The sequence below is a fragment of the Cloeon dipterum genome, chromosome X, assembly GCF_949628265.1.
Source record: "Cloeon dipterum chromosome X, ieCloDipt1.1, whole genome shotgun sequence".
In the NCBI taxonomy this organism is placed as follows: domain Eukaryota; kingdom Metazoa; phylum Arthropoda; class Insecta; order Ephemeroptera; family Baetidae; genus Cloeon; species Cloeon dipterum.
In genome coordinates this window covers 15328637-15350370 of record NC_088790.1, presented here as the reverse complement: position 1 = coordinate 15350370, position 21734 = coordinate 15328637, and the positions used below count along the sequence as shown (strand labels likewise).

Genomic DNA, 21734 nt, shown 5'->3' with positions numbered 1-21734 from the left:
ACTATTTAAAAAATTCTCATATTTCCTGGAAAAAATCTGGATTTGGGTTTGTCCAGTAGATGGCGTCGCTCCGTCGCAGCCGGGCGTGCGTGGTGCGTGCTGGTGCTCGGCAATAGCAATAGCAAAACACCGCGGCTCCGATGTATGCACTTGTCACGCCACAATAACAGCCAGCCGACGTGTGCAGGGCCTCCGGACGTTCGAGATGGACGAGTCCGGCGTCGATTTGGGCTTTGACCTCAACGTCCTCGACGTCGACATGGACAACCTCTGGGACCTGGAGGCGCGCTTGGACGAGGGCATCTTCTACGAGCTCAAGTCGAAAACAGTGCCTGACGAAAGGTGAGTGCCAGTTACGGCGACGTGAGTCCTTGACAGCTAGGAAAGAAACGCAAACACTGAAAGGCGCCTCGCGCCTCTTTGGAGGTTATAATACAATTATTAATTGCGATTTTACACTATAGGTAATACATTTTAGCTGTTTTATCAGAGTTGATGGCACCTTTCACAACAGATTAGTTTTAGAACAGATTTTTGGAATTCTGCATAATTAGGTGATGTGATTTTGAATTGGTTTTTAGTGATCAGAAAGCACTAAAATATTGATTACATAATGATAAATAGATTGAAAGAAAAATATTTGAAGCTTTGATTAAACAATTTTCTAGTCACTTTAGAGAAATACCTTGTGCTTTCGTTTTGTATTAAAAAAACAGAAGTTTCATCGCAGTCCAAAGTTGAAAACGTAAATTTGGCATTATATAATCTATAAAATCTATAAAAAAACACACCAGAAATAATGCCACTGTAAGCAGGCAAATTTCAGCAAACATCTCTGGTTTTCTTTTTCCAGTGAAAGTGGTTCTTTAAAAAATAGGTAAAGGAAAAGTTACTAATTAATACCATATTTATACAAATAATTACATTTAAACTTTTCCAAAAATTAAATAAATATTTAACATCTGTTAACAGTTGTTCTGAATAAATAATATTACTTAATTAAAGCATTAAAATTAAAATGCATTTTTCCGAATGGAAAAACTCGTTTTTTAATATATTGATTTTACAAAGCTCTAGAGAAGTTTATAGATTTTGAACGCGATTAAAGTTTGTCGCTCATGCAGTCTTATTTGATGCGCTGCTTTTGTGCTTATCTAACTGTCCAGAATTTGATTTTTCAAAATAGAAGAAGAAAAATCCCTAAAATATGTCGATGAAAGTTGTTTTCTGCCTGCTAGTTTCAGCTGCAAATTGCATCGAATTTTCTAGATTAGGCAGTTTCCTTCTTTAACTTCTAAGTTCCCTAAAAAAGCCAACTTGTTCAACAAAGTCAAAATATATAATTTAGCTTATAAAAATATAAGCCTGAATCAAAAACTTATATTACAATTTTAGAAATGACTTTTTTAGGCTATTAGTCACTATCAAAAAGGGAAAATCAACTAAAGTCTGAGTCGCCCCTGACCTTGAAAGCCGCTGGACGAATTGTGGCAAAAACGGTGAAGTTTTCCGTATTTCTTGCGTAACACGAGCTCTGCACGCAGAGGACGATCCTTCGCTCGCTTCCCAGCGTTAAGTTTGAAATGTTGTCCAGCTTCCCTCTTACGCTTGGAACGTTGAAATGTTTCTCAGAGGACACCAAACCCCCTCTCTTTCAGTAAAATGACTCCTGTGTATTTCATTAGATTAGGTTGGATTTTGGAAGTATTATTAATTTATGATTTTTGATGGTATATCATACCGTTAAAATTAATAAAAAATTTAAACTTTGAAAATGAATGAAAAAGATAAAAATTAGGTTGAATTTAATTTAGTACGCTGATTTTACAATATGGCTACTCCCGTGGGCGAGGAACATGGTATGGAATAGGCTAAAAATAATTCAAGAAAATGTGAAAGAAAAGTAATAGCACACGCTCTCGCACAAAATAAAGCAGCAGCTTTTTCGGCCCCACACACCTCATCAGCAGTACGTTAACTCCGAAACATAATTTATATACCACAGTATTTGCTGCATACAAATCTACAAATGGGAATTAGCGAACTTTGAAAACGTCTTCCTGCCCTCATTTGAGTGCAAACGAGAGTGGAAGAGTAAAGAAACCTTAACAACGAATGTTATTTTCAATTTTTGCAAGATAGTGAAGTAATTTTGCAGAAGCAGTGTACAACAAAAGCGGCGTCCAGCTTCCGCTCATTGCACTTGGCAACAGGGATAGTGCGATGCAAACGTACAGGAAAAAGCGTCATTCGATCCGAGGATGCATTTTATTATTATAAATTACAAGTTGTGTTGAGCAGAAGAGCTTGTATACAGCCGCGCGTGGTGAATCACACAAAGCATGCGAAGAATCGCGTTGGCGGCGCCGAGTGCGAGGGCAAAGAAAGAGTATTGAGTGACGTCGTCCCGGCAGCCATGCATGTATTTACAATTACACCACTTATCGCGCGCTTTGCAAACAATGTCCAATCAAGTATAAACATACTCGCGACTGAAGAGTCTGTTGGAGTCAAAAACCTCTACCAGACATCAGACGCACGACCCCGGGCTGAAGTTGAACAATCCTGAATTGTTTTTACGTAACAATCATTTTCGATGAGTCACCCGCAACGCGGTGTTGTTGATAACAAAAAAAGGCTTCTCCACATCCACTGTGTATGACTCACTCATTGTCATAGCGCGAAAAATAATTGTCTTAGATCTAGGGCTGTGAATTTCAGACCGTTTTATTAGACAATCAAGTATTTCCATCTGTTTCATTTTAATAGATTTTTTTTCTCAGAATTTTCTCACCTGGTAATAATAATGCAAGAAGCTTAAGAATAAACCCAATGATAAATTGTCAACAAATTTTGTCCTGTTCAAATTTATATCCGTAGATTGGCACTTGCCGGTAAGAAAAGTAATTGCAAACCTGCTCAGCCGAAAGTCAAACTGTAACTGCTAATTTGCGATACTAAATTCCAAGCAGGCGGGTCATTTGCCACATCCAGACCTATATCGGTTTAAAATAGATCAATGGAAGCCTTAATGCCGCCAATATTCCATGAGTAAAAATTCACCACGCTGATTTTGTTCTAGTTTTTTGTGTGATAAAGTAAAAAAAGAGTAAATTAAAATGTCCAATTTTTGATAAGATTAAAATTGCCCAAACATTTACGCCAATTAAATGCACATGTGCGGTATTTTATTTCTAAGACACTGTGTGGCGTCAATGTACTGGTCTTAAGACCACAATTTGTCGTTATTTATTTTGCTTTATCTGTATATTGAGACTATTTTCCTGTGTTCAGAAGTTCAGATAATATACCAGTGATTAAATGTTTTTTCCAAAAGATAGCAATCATTTTATAAAATAAATTAATCTTTCAGTAAGGAAAGCGCAAAATTTAAGTCAGGGTCAAGTTTTTTGCACTATGCTTCATCACAACTGATCTGAGTAGTGCAGGATATGCGAAATTTTTGTGGGTAATGTTTATTGTAATTGCCCTACAACACAGGTTATAAATAAAAAGTGTCCGTCAGCAATAAGGTTTTTGTTGTTCAGAGAGCTCAAGAAGGAAAAACACGTATAAAAAGTGGTACTAATTATACAGTGTTCAAACACAGTGAATAAAGTTTAGGGCGTGAGCTATAATTTGAATTGCAAAATGATCTCAAGCAAATGCTAAGCATTAATTATTATCAAACCGACATTTTTGACTTATTTAAAACGCGTTAAGCTTTCATCGATCGGAGAAAGCAGTTTTTTGAAGTACATTGTAATAATTGTCCAGGTTGAACAAGCATAAAGCAATTTGAATTGCAACAATTAAATCTTACATGATCTGATTATTACTAAAGAAGTTGACTAGTTTAAATAAGCGAAAATAATTACTCAATTACCATGAAAAAGCAAAGAGGTATCTGTATTATTTTTTTAATTTTTCGAAATGGAGCTTACCAACATTTTCTAATAACTGCTTTTATATCACTTTAAAATGATACCAAATTTACTATATTTTAATTAGATTTCTACCTTTTCATATGTTTATTAAGAGATCAAATATGACAGTAGCGGATTCAGGTACCACGGGAAAAATTTAAATATGTCTGTCTTACCTTTGTTAGTTGTCACATCGAAAAAATAAATGGTTTTCGTTGATTTAGATTAAGATAGCCAAGGCCACAGCTTGCTTGAGGCCAGATGGGTGCCATTCTTCGTCAGAAGTTTTGTCTTAAAATAAAAGTACCAATTTACAATGTGAATAGAATATGAGGTTCTGTCAAAGGCCAGTTTTATTCCAGAAATAAATATTTGGTATTTTGAAGACGAGAGATATTCTATATTTTATGTAATTTTTGCTTCAATCCACAACAAATGACCGAAAAAGTGGTGGTTGAAAGCTCGAAGGTGAACAATTTTCTTATCCCGTTTCTGGACATGTAAATGACTCGTTTAGGCCGTTTAAAATGTGTATGATGAATATATTACAGATAAACCTTTTGAAGTGAAATATCCAGTTTAGCTACTTAAAAGTGCAGCAAATTACATTGTGAACGCCTTTCATTTATCAACGTTGACTGGTAAAAAATATAACCACGAGTAAAATAAAAATGATACAAATCTAATGCGTTTGATTTATTTGGTAATTTTACCGTTTATTAAGTTTTCGGGCTTCTGAATTAGAACACAGAATATTAAATTTAGGGCTACGTTGTACCGTAGGAATTTTGTTATTGGTAAAAATTTCAATTAAAAAACAATCTAGGTGTACCTGTTCCTATAGTTAAAAAAACTGTAGAAAAAGGTTTTTTTTTAATTTTTCGTCAAACCCTGAGAGAAGCAGAGGCCACTCTTTTCCAAGAAAAAGATTGCGTCAGCAGTGTTGCGCGAGGTGTGAGCGCTCTTGGCTGAGAAAATCAGGCCCGAGACTTGCTGGGCAAGTTTATAAATGCATAAATTGCAAATTGCTGTTCATATATAATATGCGCAAATGAAATGAAAAAAAAAACGAATACGTGCAAGTTCGTAAAAGCAATCAACTCGCTCGCAAGCTGAAGGTGAACGCTGCAATGAAGCTGCATCTCTTGTAATAATTCTGTTTTCTGAATACGGACAGGAGCTTGCTTTCTTACAGGTTATAAAAAGTGCTGCTATTTTTTAATTGGCATGCAGACAGTTGACAGCAATGCGAGCGGAATGTTTTCGCCTAAGGAATAACTAATGATAATAGTTGTAATCCTATGTATTAGATTCTGCATGGGATGAATTTAAAACGTCTTTCTATAAATCTATGCACCTTCCTCACCGTCTTTAAAGCCGCCCGAGGTCGTGTCGTGCGTCACTAATTTGAGTTTGAGCAAATCCCTCTACTGTTCTAATTTCAATTTTTTTTCAAACTGTCGATATAATTAAAATTAATCCCGTCAGAAATTCTGCATAATTTATCAAACTTGAATTAAGCTGATCAAAATTGTACATATTTATTAAGTCAAGCATAATGTCAAAGAGCACAATAAGTTGTAAATATTCACAATCAGAGACGCCAGAGTGCTCATTGAAGGTCGATTTCATACTCTTTGGTGATCTAGATCTCTTTCAGTTGTATAGTTTTAATCCATCACTAAAAAGTGATTTCTCTGCAAATTTATCTCTGATTGATTTGATATAAGAATTAATACCAACCAGTCCATACACTACTCGTGAGTTGAAGTTGTCTCAGATCTCAGAAAGATAATTAGGAACTTAACAATGCACCTGTCTGTTTCAAGAATCTACGTCCGGTTTTTGAATGACACATAAATCAAGTCTTTATACATTTTGTTCTCACGATGACAATGTTTGAATTGAACACTTATCGCAGTATACCGTTGGTACTTGACGCGCATAAATAATTAATGAGGACATCTGCAAAAAAGATTGTCTCCTGCGCGTCTTAAATGCAAGAATTGTCGAATTTGAAGCAACACGGCACGAGCATGTCCATTAATATGCGCGGCGCAAACTCGGTTCGAAAACAGACTTGAAATTCTAGTCAACAGGACGAGCAAAAAGTCTTTGAAATTTATATTTCACTTGGCACGGGCTGTAGTAGAAGTTGTCACACATTTTGGGGGGCATTTACATTCAACGTCATGCAAGATAAACTTCTTTAGCATATATACGTGACTTGACTAGTTTATGCTACATGTTTATAGATATAAGTTTCAAATTAATCGGATTCCAACCCGTTTGATGGGTTGTTTGGAAATACAAGAATTAATAAATATATAAATAAAAAGTTAGTTTGCTTTCAAATGATGCTAGAGATTAAGTTAAATGATATTTGGACAAAATTTACCAAAAAAGTAGCTTTTCATGTGAAACTAAAAGTTCTGAAAGAATGCATCAATTTTTACAGTAATTCTTGGGCTGCTTTTCGGATTTTACTTTTTTATCTATGCTTCGTATAAACCAAACTGTCGACAAAGAAAAATCAAGGTAACAGGAGGGATGTTTCTTGGGCATCAACTGCCATAAAGTAAAGCTGAACAGAAATTTTTGAAAAATCTCTTTATCGTTGCTTGAATTACTCTCTAAAATTGTGGGGGGAAAACTCAAAATTATACCCAGGTTGCCGTTTAAATTTGCAAGAAAATCGGCTCCAAGCAAGTGGTAAGCAGAACCTGTTAAAAATCAGTAGTTATCTCTCCAGAAGGGAAACTTATCTCTTAATTCACACACCATTGGATAGATCGCGACGAGAAGAATCGAATGCAGCCAAAACTGTATGATTTCTCGAGATATTTGGCATAATCTGAAATTTCACTGTAACTTGGTCCTGATTTCATTTATTTGCTCATTTTGGGGACATACAATTGTTAAATTTCACAAACAAGACCAGGACATTTGCTTGTAGCCAAATATGCATCATGTTCTTAATCGTTGGCGTGGAAAGTGGAAAGCTCCACTTAAACATACTGATTACGTCACAATGTATTGGCCGCTCTCTTTGAACAGCGCTTGACGGCTAACGCGGCAACTGATTCCAAAAATTCCAACGATATCATTAATTTCCAGATTTGATAGCTGAACGTATAAAAATACATTTTTTTCAACGTCCATGTCCTTTTTTAAATACATATTAAAGCTCTGTTGAAACATAAAACCATCGGAAGCATTTTAATTTGAATGGGGACCAATTCAGTTTGTTGACCACGCCGTCGTATGTTTTATTTTATTGGCAAACTAGCGTGGTCGTTGGCCGATTGGAACAAGAGGGCGAGCGTTCTAATTATGAATGCGATGCTGCGAAATGATTTCGAGGCGCTTTTCGCAGGCGGTGCGTCGGAAATAGCCGCGCAGAAGCTCCGTCGGCCCGTCCGTCAGTCGTGTGCTTGTTGCGTGGCGCGATGGCCAGCCAGACGAGGCCTCCGAGCGGCCTCCGGCCACCCCCGCAGCCCTTCGCCTCCAGGTCGTTCGGCGGCGGTGACCAGACCGGCGCAAAGGTCGCCGTCGCCGTTCGCAGCGCCAGTTGCGGTGGACAGGTCAGGCTCTGGACCTTTGCACACACCCTTGGAAATTGTTATATATTTAGCCTCTTCCGTGTCGGATCCGGCGTTTCCTTTGTTTGCGGTAGCATTTGTTTGTCGTGATTTGTGCATGTGACTTGTTACGGTCAGCGGTAATAATAGTTCTGGAGGCCCCCTTTTCGTATTACATTGCAAAATTTTCCGCAACAGTTTCAAAAAATAAACCTTGAAAGTGCCAAAAGTGCTTCAAATTAAATTGACTTTTCATGGCTAACCTTTGAACCGTTTATCAAGATTTTAGCAAATATAATTATTTTAAAAGAGATACTCTATGCCGTTAACTTTCCCCATTATTAAAAATGATTTATTTGTCAAAATTTACATATTGATGGAGTTGTCTCGTCAAGGGGAGTTTGTATACTTAATCTTATCACGATTGCATACAAACAGAGCTGCTAGACGCTTTAAAATATTTTTACATAAAAGTGAACGATAAATTTTAGTTGTCAAATTGAAAAATTAAAATAAGAAAATATATATGGCATATTTTTTATTCATGAAACCGTCTTAGTAATACTAAATTTATGAAAACTAAATCTATGAAATAAAAATCATCCGCAATAAAATCACTTTTAATCTAAATATCATCGATAAAAAAATTTGGATTCTAGATTAGTTTTTAAATTTTGTGAAATTAAATAGGGACCTCCCTAATCTCGGAATCAATGCTAAAATAAATATTTACGGAATTAATTTATCATGACATTTAAAATTGTTTTGGAATATTTAATGAATTAAATTAAAACAATTTTATTATTTGTTCATACCGGGCAATGCTTCAAACACTATAATTAAAAGGAAATAAGTTTCATTGGAATGGTGGTAAAATAACGGATTAACCAACAGAACTTGTCTTGAAAACCTTAAATCATCAGACCTGAAGATCAATGGTGTTGAAGGGAACAGGGAATTCACTGTCAGTTTTGAAACTACATGCAACAATTGTGGCTTATAAGATTTTATGATATTGCATAGCTATGGTGTGCTTTCACTTAAAATGTTCCTTCCAAATGGCTGCTACTTACAACTCTAATGAATCTGGAACAAGTGACAGAAAAATTCAATATTAGTTTCTATCGACAAGTTTAAGTTTGAGCATGTTTTTTTGATTTAAGCACTGGTAATAATATAATTAACTTCTTTGAAAGGTGAAATGACGTAAAATATTCATTACAATTTTAGTTTCAAATTAATCTTTATTATGGTTCTGCAGGGCTATTTTGCCCCATACATTGCCATATCCAGACAAAATAATATCAGTTTGAACATAATTGTTTAAAAGAGAGGTGATTCAATATTTCTTGGGATACTGTTCTTTTAAAAATTCCTTGAAAGCACTTTGGTTTTCGTTGAGACACAAATTCGGCGGAAGATTGTTCCAGAGGCGGTAGCTTTGCACTTGAAAACAGTTTTCGGACACTTCAACACTTACAAATTTTAAACACCATCTTTGAAAGAATCGTTTAATTAAAATTTATTTTCTACGATTTGTATTAATTAAACATTTAAAGTGGAAATCCAATTATTTAAAATTTAAAATTATCGGCGATCAAGCAGAGGCGTCTTTGTGCCCTATAAACTTGATACTCAAGAGAAGGACACTGACAGTTTCGTTAAAAAACTTTTCCAAACAGGATTTCGTCCTGGTCCCGGCAAAATTGCGTAACTTTCAACAACCAAACGCGAATTTCCTTGTTGCAAGAAAAAGTCAACAATCAATCCGACAATGAAATTTTGGGCGTTTGTTGAACGCTGCGCAATTTTGCCGGGACCAGGACGATTTCGTAATCGGCAGCAGTTACTCACGAGAAAATAAACAGACGTTATTTTAACTAGGGGAACGAACCCAATTATTGGTAGATTGCTTTCACTGGGTTTGGTAAGATTATTTGTCACTATTCAAGCTTGAGTGGTCGCAATATCGCTGCTTAAAAGGGTTACCAAACCATTTGGAGTAGTAAAAATCGTTAATTTGCTAATTCACAAGGTGCTCAATTTATTTGTGGACTTGAAAACCAAGAATACCTGCCAAATTTAAATAAGCTTTTTTATGTGAACACCTTTTGCGATGATAACACAAACTATAAGTCGAAAACTATAACATAGAAATTAATGAAGTGATGTAATTTTTTGTATCTGTTATTTTCTTCTAATATCATGAAAGTCTGATGTTTTTAAAATTCGAATTGTATGCAATATTTAGCTGTAAATATATACACATAAAACCTACACCCAGTGGGAAAATTCAATTGGCAGATTTTTTAAAGAATTAAACCAAATATCCCAAAGTCAGAGCACGTTCTCAAAGAAAATCGTTAATATGTGAATATAATGAAGCATTTCCTGCATTTCTTTTCGAATGAGACGAGGCCAGCCTAACCAACACGTCGTGCCGAAAATACAAATCCTACATTCCTGCCTCAGTATGCACCTGAAATTTTTAATTCTCAGTACAACAGAACATATCGTGGAAATTTAAAAATAAGCACTGGCCTCCGGGACGCGGTGCCAGGGGAATCTAAAAATAATTTTTTGCAATATCGTGGCACTGACAGTGGTGTCCATGGGCCGGCAGGTCGATCCCCGCACGGAGGCGCAACTGTGCGAGTTTGACATGATAATCGAGCAGATGGACAAATACTGGCCCTCGAGGACAACGGCAACGCGGCCCCCGCGTGAAGTAACGCCGGTGCAGCGGGCGCACAAGCGCAGCCACCACGGCATCGACGAGGACCTACAAATCATCCTGGACAACATGGACCCCGGACTGCTCGCCACCCCTGGTGACGCCTCCTCCCCGCGTGGAGTCGAGGTTGCAGCCACCCCCATCAAACCCTCGCCTAACGGGTAAACAGAGGCCCATGCCTTTCTTTTCTTTGCTTTTTGATGCGTGTGGTTGTGAGTGCTGGAATGCAAGAATTGATATTCCTTTTTTTAACTTACCTCGACGTAGTTAAGATAATTTAGATATAATATGGTTGTCAAATCCGAATTAAAACACTAACAAGGAAACTCTAGACTCAAGGTAGGGATAATAGGTTTTAATATTCATTTTTAATAATTAATTTAAAAAAGTTTGTTTGCGATAAAACAAGTTTTTCTCCATTTTAGCGATGATTTCAAACCATCAGAATCTGGACTTTTATACATGCGGAGAGCAATGCGTCATTGATTGACAGCATAAAAAATAACTATGCAAATTAGATGATGTCATGCGTGCAGTACAAACGGATAATTCTGTCTTTACGTCAGGCTTTAGAAGGGAAAACGAACCAAACTTGAAAATATTGCAGTCGTTGCTCTCTGATTTATACTGGACCAGTTTATTCCTTACGACTGTATATGTGCGCATTAATTGCTATGAAAGTGCACATATAGCAGTTGTTAGTTTTTGCTCCTTTTTTGTGCCTTGCGGCGCTGTTGAAAAAATCAGTACAAAAAATACCCTCTCACAGGACCTTGGGTCGAGCGAAGTGGTTTTCTGGGACGATCTCTCAAGTTTATTGCAAATCGCGTCTTCTGACGAAGTATTTAAGAATTTGAGTATTTAGTGTGGGACTCGCAAGAACCAAATAAGCATATGTTCCCCAGCTTGAAAGTGTGGAAAAGGCATACGTGAATCGCAAAAAGCTATTTTTTTAAATATAAAATATTTTCCAATGTCTCTACGGTGAATGGCAGAACTGATTTTGGGTTTAAGCACGTCAATAGAAAGCATACTAAGAATGCACAGTAACAGGATTGAGTCTGAAATCGCAGCGAAAGTGTCTTAAAATTAAAATTTTTACTAAAGTATACGGTGGCGCCATCTGTTGGGTGCTTCAAATACTGAGGGTTTATGCAACTGGTGAATTCAGAATTCTAGAAATGTTAACATTTCTCGCAAGTTGAGTTTCCTTGGAAAGAAATTGTGCGGCCTTCACCTTTTTATACTATTTTTTAACCAAATTTAAAAATACACCTAAAATCAGAACAGGCTGGTAGTGCCATCTGTTAGTTTCTTTGAGCAGATGATATTCAACAAAACAAACAATTCGGCGTCATTCAAGCTCGGGGTTTCGTCAAAGTTTGACGCTTTCTTTGCGTGTGTGTTTTCACCTGCAGCCCCGTTTTCACACCTGATTGTCAGCGCTCTGCGTTTTCGCTTGTTGATGCGTCCATTTTGAGATATTCTTCGGTTAACCTTGGTCTGTTTATAATTCTGGTCACGAGCCAAGATTCGCGGATTTGTGTGAGTGGCTGTGGCGGGCCTCCGAGTCTGTGACGCCGCCACGCCGGAGAGCACTTGCTCAAACTTTTACTCGCAAAAATGGAGGCGCGATTACTACTATTCTGTATAGTGCAGTTTATTTTAGCTCAAGAGCGAGTTACATACATTTTGGTGATTCTAAAATTAGATAGAGTGATAATGCTAGCGATAGAATTGCTATTTTTGGACATGAAAACGCGTCGAGGTTTTTGGCCCAGTCATCGAATTCGGCCGTTTGATTTATATTTTAGTTTTGTAATGCTGGACAGTGGGGGCAACGTGCCGCGGGGAAACATTTCCATTTTCAGCACCCGCTGATCCACGATAAATTAAAATATACGTTAAATAACAATTCCATCATGTATCTCCAAAAGAAAATTCATAAAAATGAATGGGCCTCCTGACACACGTCTTGCAATGATGAAAAATGTGATTGGTCTGATAAATTAAATAGTTCGGCCCTTTTTTCGTACCTGTCCTATAAAGATTAATGTCGATGACGTGTGTTAGTAAGGTTCGGCGTCGGTCTCTCATTAAAATTCACCCAGTATCGCGGCTCCAGAAGCGGCGACAGTCTGCATTTTTTTTTTGTCACGTGTAGTGGTAGAAAAAAACAATTTACCTTGGTTCTAATCAGGTGACCGGCTGCGAATCGTGTTCACCGCAACCTTATAAAACTTTCAATGCAACAGAAAAATAGTTACAAATATCGGACTACAGACCGTTGACACATTGCTTTTTACACTTTGCTCAGGAGTCAACGAGATGCTTTCTTTTTAAGTTCAGGCAAATTCAATTTTCAGAGTAAGATACATGTTACTGTTTAATATTAAATTTTCCAGTTTTATTGCGCAGTTAGAGGCAGTAAAATTTGCTTTTTAGGCTTTACTGAAATTAATTTAAGTTTTTTCCATTTCTCTAATACAACTAATCCTGCGGAATTTTACAGCGATGAACTTCCTGGAAATTTATGGCTTCAAGAATTTTACTTGAGAGCACAGTGACATATTTTAACATTTATTTTGAATTCTTTTAATTGAAAGCGAAATGTTGCAACATTCAAACCATCACCGCAATTCTTGGCGTATTTTTAAATGTTGTTCGACCTTCAGCAAGAATTGCTTTGTTATTATTTTAGAAATCTCTTGACTCTTTATCTGATAACATTAATGAATTGCACTTGTTTTATATCACGATCCAGGTCTGATAACGGTATGCTTATTCATTATAATAAGTATTGGAGACACCTGCTGCTCTTTAGATCACCGTTGAGACAAGAATTTCGAGCCTTACTCTGTCCAGCACAATGCATAACCGACAGGGGCAACATAATATTATTAAATCTGCCAGACTGCACACGCAGGTGCGAGATAAAGCACTGTTATTCTGTTACCCTAGTTTTAATGGTTTCCATATCTCAATTCGATGAAGTATTTATGGAGCTTGTTTCTGTCAGTGCAAAAAAACCTTTGATGGACATATTTTACAGACTATGATAGAAATCTTAAATATATAGCTGTGAAACTTAGACAAACTTAGACGATAAGCCATTTTTCTGAGCTTCCGATCCTTGCAAGACCTTTCAATTAGCCCGAATTATATACATTTTTAATTAATGGTTTATTAAACGTAAAATATGCGCGCAACACTCTACATCAAAAGGTTAATTAATTTTTACAAATTTTCGCTTCTCTCAAAGTAATTATACATTTGAAAAACGTTTTATCTATAATCAAAATTGGCTTGAAGTCCATAATCATACAATTTTTTTTAGATCAGGTCTAGAAGTTGGCTTTTTAATTGAGTTTTTCCAACACAAAATATATATTTGATATATGTTTATAGTCAACATGAATACTATTCCCAGCAGTGAAAATCGATGTACGTTTCAAATATTTGGACGTTAAATGCCTCGATACAAGAAACCAGTAATGAAAAATATCATAAAAACCGAGTTGTATCACCAGTAACCTCTAATTCGTTCTATATTAATTTGTTAATATAAAATACAACCCTCTCTACAAAATATAGAATGCAAAAAATTTCAATCGTCCAAAACGTTTCCCGGTCACAAAATTGGTTGATTTGATGAATTTCAAATTTAAAGATGAAAGAATTTTTTAAACTTTTCGTTAAGAATTGGTTCAATCTAATGCCGCGTATTCATCAGTTTATTAAATTAGCGACTTCTCATTCATGGGCCGCGTGCTGAATCATTTTCTCATGACCAGCCAGACAAAAGCACCATCTAGATCTAGACCCGCGTTGAGAGACACTTTATGAAGCATGGTCCCTTTCGGTGAAACTGCGACAAAGGAAATGAACCACTATACCGCCGCTTAATTGGACTAAATCGACGCAAATATGGCTGACAACAGCATCATATGAGATGAGCGGCGTCGTCTCAGCTTTTTTACGTGACTCCTCTTCTCATTGCCTTCTTACGAAAGGTGTGTAATAGAGCACGCTTTGAGTGATTGGACACTCTGATGAGCGACACGTAAACATCTCTCATCCACGGACTGCGAAACCTGTTTCGCTAGTGCGCACTTATTAAAATTAATTGGATTTTTAACGCAGTATACTTTTTCTCTCGTCGCGAAAAAGTGTTTAAAAATGTGTTGATTAGAGGAAGATTTTTTTCTAGAAAATAACTGCGTGTGAATATATTTAACCATCTAAATTTCATTATGCTCTCAATACTTTAAAATAATAAAAAAATGTTAATACCAATATTTGATTTAGATTAAATTTAAACTCTATGAATTTTCTGACCTTTTGCAGATATTTTTTGTTTTTTTGTTTTGTGCATTCTATAACTCTACGTATGAAGCGTTGGGTTTTTATTTCTTGATAGAAAAATTACTTCTTGAGCAAATGGAACCTGATTTAAAGTAGAATGATAGTGAATTTCCCCGTAAAATCCTTTACAAAACATACAGATTAGGTCCTAAGGATCATGATGTACATTTAAAAAAACATGATGTAAATTTCAAGAAAATCGGCCTTAAAGTCAGCATTGTTTTAAATGGAGAATGCTCGAAGGAATTTCGCAATCACGATATTCATTGAAACTCCGCATTTCCCCAAATAATGATTCACACTGTCAGATAGATCTCGATGAACTAATAAACTATTAAATTTTCATTATTTTTCTCCGGGAGCAATTAATTTCCTTTGCTCAAAAAAGAGGGCGTAACCGGTAAAATTCGAAAGATTGTATTTTGGGGCACTTTTGGTCAGAAGTATATGAAAAAATTGGTCGGTTAGTGTTAAAATTTCATATAATTTATCATTTTTTTTTAAATAAAAAACCGCTGTTATCATTCCACTTTAATCAATATAGTATCAAAAAATGTGAACTGTTTAAACTATATATATAAACATGTCCAATTCGGGTCCATAAGTTTTGTGACATTAAAAGATTTTGAGCAAAAAAGGACATGAACGACATATTAAAATTGTAAAATGGGACACAATCTTTGCTGATGCTAAAAGTGACAGTATAAGCTCGTAGATAATGTATTCCAATCTTTTAATTAAATCTCAATCAGTGTCATCGTTGACGGTTAGGAAAATAAAAAGTAGAGCTGCAACTGATGTCAACATTCATTCAGGGATTATCTACAGTGCCGGGACTGCCGGGAATCGCTGCCTGATGGCACCACAACTCGCCGCCGTCGGGCTCTTCCGTTCAGATCTTAGAATCTATTTTTATTGGAAAAAATCCATTTTAGGTCTCTATAAGTAAGGATGACGAGTTAGACAGTTTTAAGAAAAGTTTAATCGTAAAATTGAGTAATTTTGTTGTTGTTTTTGGTTCGGGAATAAGCCTCGATGTACATTGGCCTATTGATAGTTTTGTAATGACATAAAAGAAGAATGAAAATATTTAATGTAACCAAAATGTCGACCAATTATCTCGTTTTGTTGTTGTTTATTGGGAATCAAAAGCAATTTAATATTAATAGTCTCCCAATTAAGGCTGCTTTTAGCGGTTTTAGACGATTTTGGGCTCCAAAAATGGTTGAAAGTGTGGCAAAAAAGTCCAAAGATTACGTGATTCATGCTTATTTGGTTCAATTAATTTTAACGCTTAGAAAATTATCAAATTAATTTTGAATTTTAAAGCACTTTAAAAGTCTGCTCGGATCAAAAGAAATTTATTTTACAAAATTAAATTTAACCATTCTTGCAATCTCGGTATCTACGCACTGTTCTATTGATCACTTTAACAATGCATGAATTTGATTAATTACACGAACAAATAAACATAATTTAGTTAGTTCAAACATTGAGTCGGTGGCCCCAGATGGAGATGGCCTAGATTGCAATCGATCAAAAGCGTCATTAATTGGGGGGGGGGGGGGGGCTATCAATCACGCTCGGGAAGTGCCATTCATAAACAGCGGTCAAAGATAGCGGAGGAAATATTCAAAATATTAGCGGTGACCGCGTTATCATCGAACGTTATTTTTTCTTGAATTCCCGACGCGCACGCATTGATAAGTGAGCGACGGAGGGACGAACATGGCTCTGTTGGTGTCGTGCTGATAGCAGCGCACTCGACTCTCTCTTGAGAGTGTAGTTGTGAAGCGGCCGTGGCAGCGATGGTGCAGTTGGTGCTGCTCAACGTGCACGACTCGGAAAAGCCGCTCGTGTGCTGCCTGGCCGACAACATCTCCGCCTCCCCCAGGCCCAGGGGCAGACCGCTCAGGGTGAAGGTGCTAAAAAAACTGCTGTGAGTCGCGAAAAACACTTCAAATGCGTCTATTTAAATAAGTATATTTTTAAAACTTTAGAACAGGGCAAAAAATATTATATTATTATACATTCACTGACCCCAAAATGAAGATTTTTAAATTTCAAGTCTGAGAAATTGGACTACTTAAATTCATAATTTTTTTCTCTAAAAAATATGTGGAAATATTGTTATTGATTCTATAGACCTAAAAATTTAGGTTTCACAACATTTCATTTCTTGAGCGCGTCGTTTGTCATAAAAGCCTCAAAATGATTTTTTTCAGTTCAATAACCTCTCTTGAGACATTGTGACGTCGGTAAAATCAAACGGACTTGCAAATTAAATTAGCATGGCACTATTGTTTTCACTTTCTATTCGTCTCATCAACTCCAATTCTGCTCGAGATTTTGCTCCCAAACGCGATTTTTTTATTGTATGGTTGTTTCACAATAGGTCTGGTTTTCCATTTAAAAGTTTGTTAATCTGTTTAAATGTTGAGTTTTGATAAGACGTTAACCCGTTGGATAATGAATGGAATTGTAAACAGGCGAAAGGTAATTTGATTTTAACCTATTTTAAATATTTATCTCCCACCTGAAAGTCGGTTGACCATTGCGACGCTGGGTTAATGATTGGTTGAGAGCACAATCACGCTTATTTACAATCGCTAATCTCGCTTGGTGACATATCCACATAGAAAATAGCATCGCTGATTCAGCCTAGAGAAAATATTAATTTCAAGTGATTTATTTGTTTCGTTTTTATAGACTGTTTTTCGGAGCAAATAAAAGGTTTTCTGATCCATTTAGATCTTTAGATGATATTTTGTGAAACGTTTGTAACATTCAGACGGTCTTAACGCTTAAAATTTAATTACGTTTTTAGAAGGAATAATTTTTTGCCATCTCTTACAAGAGTTTTCTTGACGAATTTCATTATTTCTCTCAAATAATAAAATACGAATATTTATTAAAAAGTTTGGTCATCTTAGAGTAAAGTTGCATTTTTTTATTCAAATTTTTAAATTAAAAAATGACGAGTAATAATCCTGCAAAATTCTATCAAGGAGCTATGATAGAACTTTCAAATAATTCAATTTTTTCAATATTTTTTTTTTAAATACTAAATTGAGGTAGAAAAAAGTAAATATGCAATTTTTACCATTAAATTTATTTTGATCAAGATTATTTTCTTCCTTGAAAAAGTCAATTTTTTAAAGACCTTTTTATATTGTTAAAAAAGTTTTTTCTCCCCTCAAAGAATAAAGTTGTAAAATAGGTCCAAATATTTGCAATGTAAACGACTTTACATGCTAAAAAAACTTTTTAGACAATGAGCTTGAAAAAAATTTCGAGTGGAAAATTTAACCTAAAATAAAAAATGCTCTTGTGGGTGTTTTTGTAGCTTTCTTAAAACAAAAGCAGCTGCTTGTCTAAAATTCATAGCTCTGCATTGTTATTTCTATTTTGAGGCTGTTTGCTGGGGAAATAAATATGTAGTCTTCAGCTCAAATCAGCTATATAACCTTGTGATAAAGTAGACAGAGAGAGCGTTACGAAAACACCAGACGTGCAGATTAAATGGACACTCGCGGATTATGTAACCTGCAAAAACCAAACTAAATACACGATTGTGACTGTACTCAATTTTTTCTCTCCATGTGTATGCATGGTGAACCAACCAGTTTTTGTTCATTGCAGGAGTACCCTCGGCCCCGCATTTTAATTTAAATTTCCAACCAAAACATTCCATATTTATGTTCTCAAATAGACTTCTTTAACTTCTGATTACGCTAGTACATGTCTCTGCTTTTTAGTTAACGCTTTGCTTTGTTGCGCCCCACTGAGTGCGACATATACTCCTGCAGATTGGGGCCACTGACTTCATGCATACGAACAAAGACCGGCTTCGCGTTGGCGCGTGTTATCAGTCACAGAACGTGATAGTGCACTTTTCCGCTAAAAAAAAGAATGAAAGAAAATTCAAGATGGACTGAAAACGCAAATTGTTTGCGCGTTATTTTATTTTTCAATAAATTTTACTCGCTTGACGTCACATATGAGAGGATTACACTTGTTGACTTAAATCAATAGGCAGTTTAGTATCAGCACGTCAAGAAAAAATGCGATGTCAACACATTGTGATGCGAAAATCAGCAAGCTAGTAACTGACACCTGACAAGGAAACTCAAGGAATGAGACAAAATGATCGGTGGGCCTGTTTTAACATACCGAGTATAATTTTCCTAGAGTGTTTGCCCAGGGCTTTGTAAGTTTTTGATTGTATAGCTTACCATGAAATTCTCATAGCGTTGACAAAAATTGTATAGTATTACAGTTTATTTACGAAAAAAAGTAGCTTCATATCTGTAAAAATAATTACTATAATATGTATATTATTTAAGATTTCTTTTCAGTGAACCGTTTGAACTTATTGCTTTTTTAAATTTCTTATAAATTTTACGTTAGAGGAAAAGTGGCGTATCAGACAATTCACCGAGCGGTATGGTCTCTGAAATCCTTTCGTCTGTACCAGACACTTTTTTCCTCGCGTCAATCTTATCTCGCCAATTGTGAACGTTTGGCCGTTTTTTTGCTCGATTACCTCTGACACAGCAAAGCACCTTTATAATAACAACAAGCCACATTGGGCGGTGCGACTTTCCAATTAGTCGGCCAAATGTTGCCGCCGTATGTAGTGACCAATGCGAATGCCCATCTTTTTTATGGACACGCTGCATTTCGTTGGTGGGCCAGCTGGTGTTTTCATTAAGGTTAATTGCGGATTTTTTCAGTGGATACAGTTGATATGATAATTTTGTGCCCAAGCTCTCCAAACTCCATTCAAATGAAAAAAACTGGCCCTCTAGAGAGACTCTTATTTTTCTCCTGGTGAGCTAAAACGAATATGAAAGAGCAATATAAAGTTCAGAGAGCAAATCTTACTTTAAAATTTTTTGAAGCCAGTACGTAACCAACTTCCTATAAAAATAATACAGCATTGAAAAAAATAGTGGGTTTTTTGTTTTTTTAGCCTCAGATTGTGAAGAAATTCCCATACAGGTGTTATGAAACGTAAATTTTTCAAATTGCTTCACTTTAAAAAATGTATTTTATTTTTTTTCTCAAAATCATTCTAGCTCAATTAATAGGGCAACTATAGTCTCTAGTGATGTCTTTTACTCTTGGCCGTGTGCTTGTTTCATTTTTTAAATGCCAAGCAATAAAATGTTTAAAGTGGATCTTTACAAAACAACAATTAACATATTGCATTGATTTTTCCCCAATTTCTCAAAACATTGAACGGCTCTTCAGTTTTTTCCCCTTCATTTCAATTCCTCTCGACCTATTCTACCCAACAAAAAGCAAATTTTTTATTTAATTTTCCCTTTTTGCGAGATCCATCAAGATTTGAAATGGGAGACAGTGCTCGCCGCTTGGTAAGAATGCAAACTTAGGAGCCAATTTTCTTACAAAATAATGTAAATGACACTTAGGGCAAATCGAAGCTTTTTTCCAATTTCTAGTTTATATATTAATTGAAAATATCAATTGATTTCCATCAATTGGCAGTACAGGTTGCTCTGCGTAACGAATTAATAGTTACTTCAAAGCTGCCGAACCAAAAGAACGTCCAATTCTTTTAACATGTTGCTTACCACCGGTAATATATTTTACGGCTGCTCGCGTCAAGCAGACGACGAGGCCTTGGATTTTTATTCCTACACCGTGGAGGCACCTAATTACACTCTCCAAACCTATCTAAATTTTTCGAGTTAGGCAGGCTAGGGATTGTCCTGTAAGTGCAACGGGTTTGACAGATTTATCGGTATTCACTCTCTCAATGTTAAACGGGATTTTTCTTCCACACTCCGGTCACACAGCATGAAAGGTACAAAATTAAATACGGACGCTCCTCCCGGTTCTTATTAATATTCAAAGGATGCAGGAAGCTTTGGAAAGTGAGGCGTTAGCTGCAATAAGTGCATCTCACCTGTAATAATATTTATTCGGAAAACATTCATTACATGCAAAATTACATTTTTTACATATTATTTACAATTAGAAAGATATGTTGTATAGCTCATTCAAATCCGATTTCTATAGCTTTAATTAGAGTTAATTTTTATCACAATCAATAAATTTTTTTTAACTATTTTCATAAATTGCAAAAAAAAATGAAGATAACATTTTTCGGTTAGGTTATTCTTAATGCAGGGGTTGTAAATTTTGACGTTAAAAATGTGGACTTTTTGCGTTAAATAGTAAATTTTAGACTATTTTGGGTGTTTAAACTTCCATTTCTAATGCTACCCCAGCAAAATAACTGTTCATCAAAATTAAAAATTCCTGCGCCTTAATTTTTTTAAGAGAAAAACACTGAGAAGTGCTTACAAATGGGCCCTTGTTCCAATAGAAAGCGCCAGGCAGACATTCAAATCAAAAGTAAGCAACCTTAAAATGTGTGCCCTTGCGGTCTCACCTGCAGCGCGGCAGGGAGAGAAAGAAAACCTGTTCTCCGCAGCATGGGCATTCAAACAGACTTTCCGGCCAATGACCAAGCGCCCGCTTCTCTGTTGCAGCCCTCCGACTTTCAAAACGAGCAGTGCATCGTCGCGCACGCAACTCAAGCAGCAGTTGATGCGCCAGCAGCTGCAGGAGCAGGAACGAAAAGAGGCCGAGAAGAAGCAGCCGCCGCCGATCGCCACCCCCGTCACGCCAGCCGCCCCCATCAACACACCCTTGCCACCAACTCTGACTGCCGCACCTGTCGATTTGCCTCTACAAGTCCTACAGGTAAAATTCCAAATACATTATTCCATAGCCTGAAATTGTAGGCAGGATGGATTTTTCAAATATTCAGTAAAAACAAATGCTATTAATTTATTTTGCATATAAGCTGTTCATCATAAATATGATCAAATATATTTAAATTTCTAAACATATCTCCGCTCAAATTAAGATATGAGACATAATTTAAAAAAGTTTTTTAATTTAATTCCTTGTATTTTTATTGTTGTAACTTTTTCATTAATTATGCATGCATGCACGTATATTTCGTTACATGAACCGTCTGCTGTAATGAAACGAAGAGAAAAAATAACGGACCCAGCTCTAAAAGTTGAATACACGTTTAAAAATTATCAAATTTTAAATTTCGTGTAACGACTTTTTTATCTTACTAGT

At 36.0% G+C, this 21734-nt stretch overlaps 1 protein-coding gene across 4 annotated transcripts in view; it reads left to right on the top strand.

Annotated features, from left to right (window-relative positions):
- Positions 1 to 131: 131 nt before the first annotated feature.
- Positions 132 to 21734, top strand: part of Mitf (transcription factor Mitf) — a 46756-nt gene continuing 25153 nt past the window's right edge. The window contains exons 1-3 of one of the 4 annotated variants that reach the window (XM_065492981.1): positions 208 to 342; positions 10131 to 10402; positions 21131 to 21344. In XM_065492981.1, the coding sequence (XP_065349053.1) occupies positions 10170 to 10402; positions 21131 to 21344 (447 nt within the window). In that variant the 5' untranslated portion in view covers positions 208 to 342; positions 10131 to 10169. Of the gene's footprint in view, positions 343 to 7360; positions 7511 to 10130; positions 10403 to 16334; positions 16546 to 21130; positions 21345 to 21734 lie in introns of those variants that run through there. The other 3 variants (XM_065492980.1, XM_065492982.1, XM_065492983.1) reach the window with 3 other exon arrangements.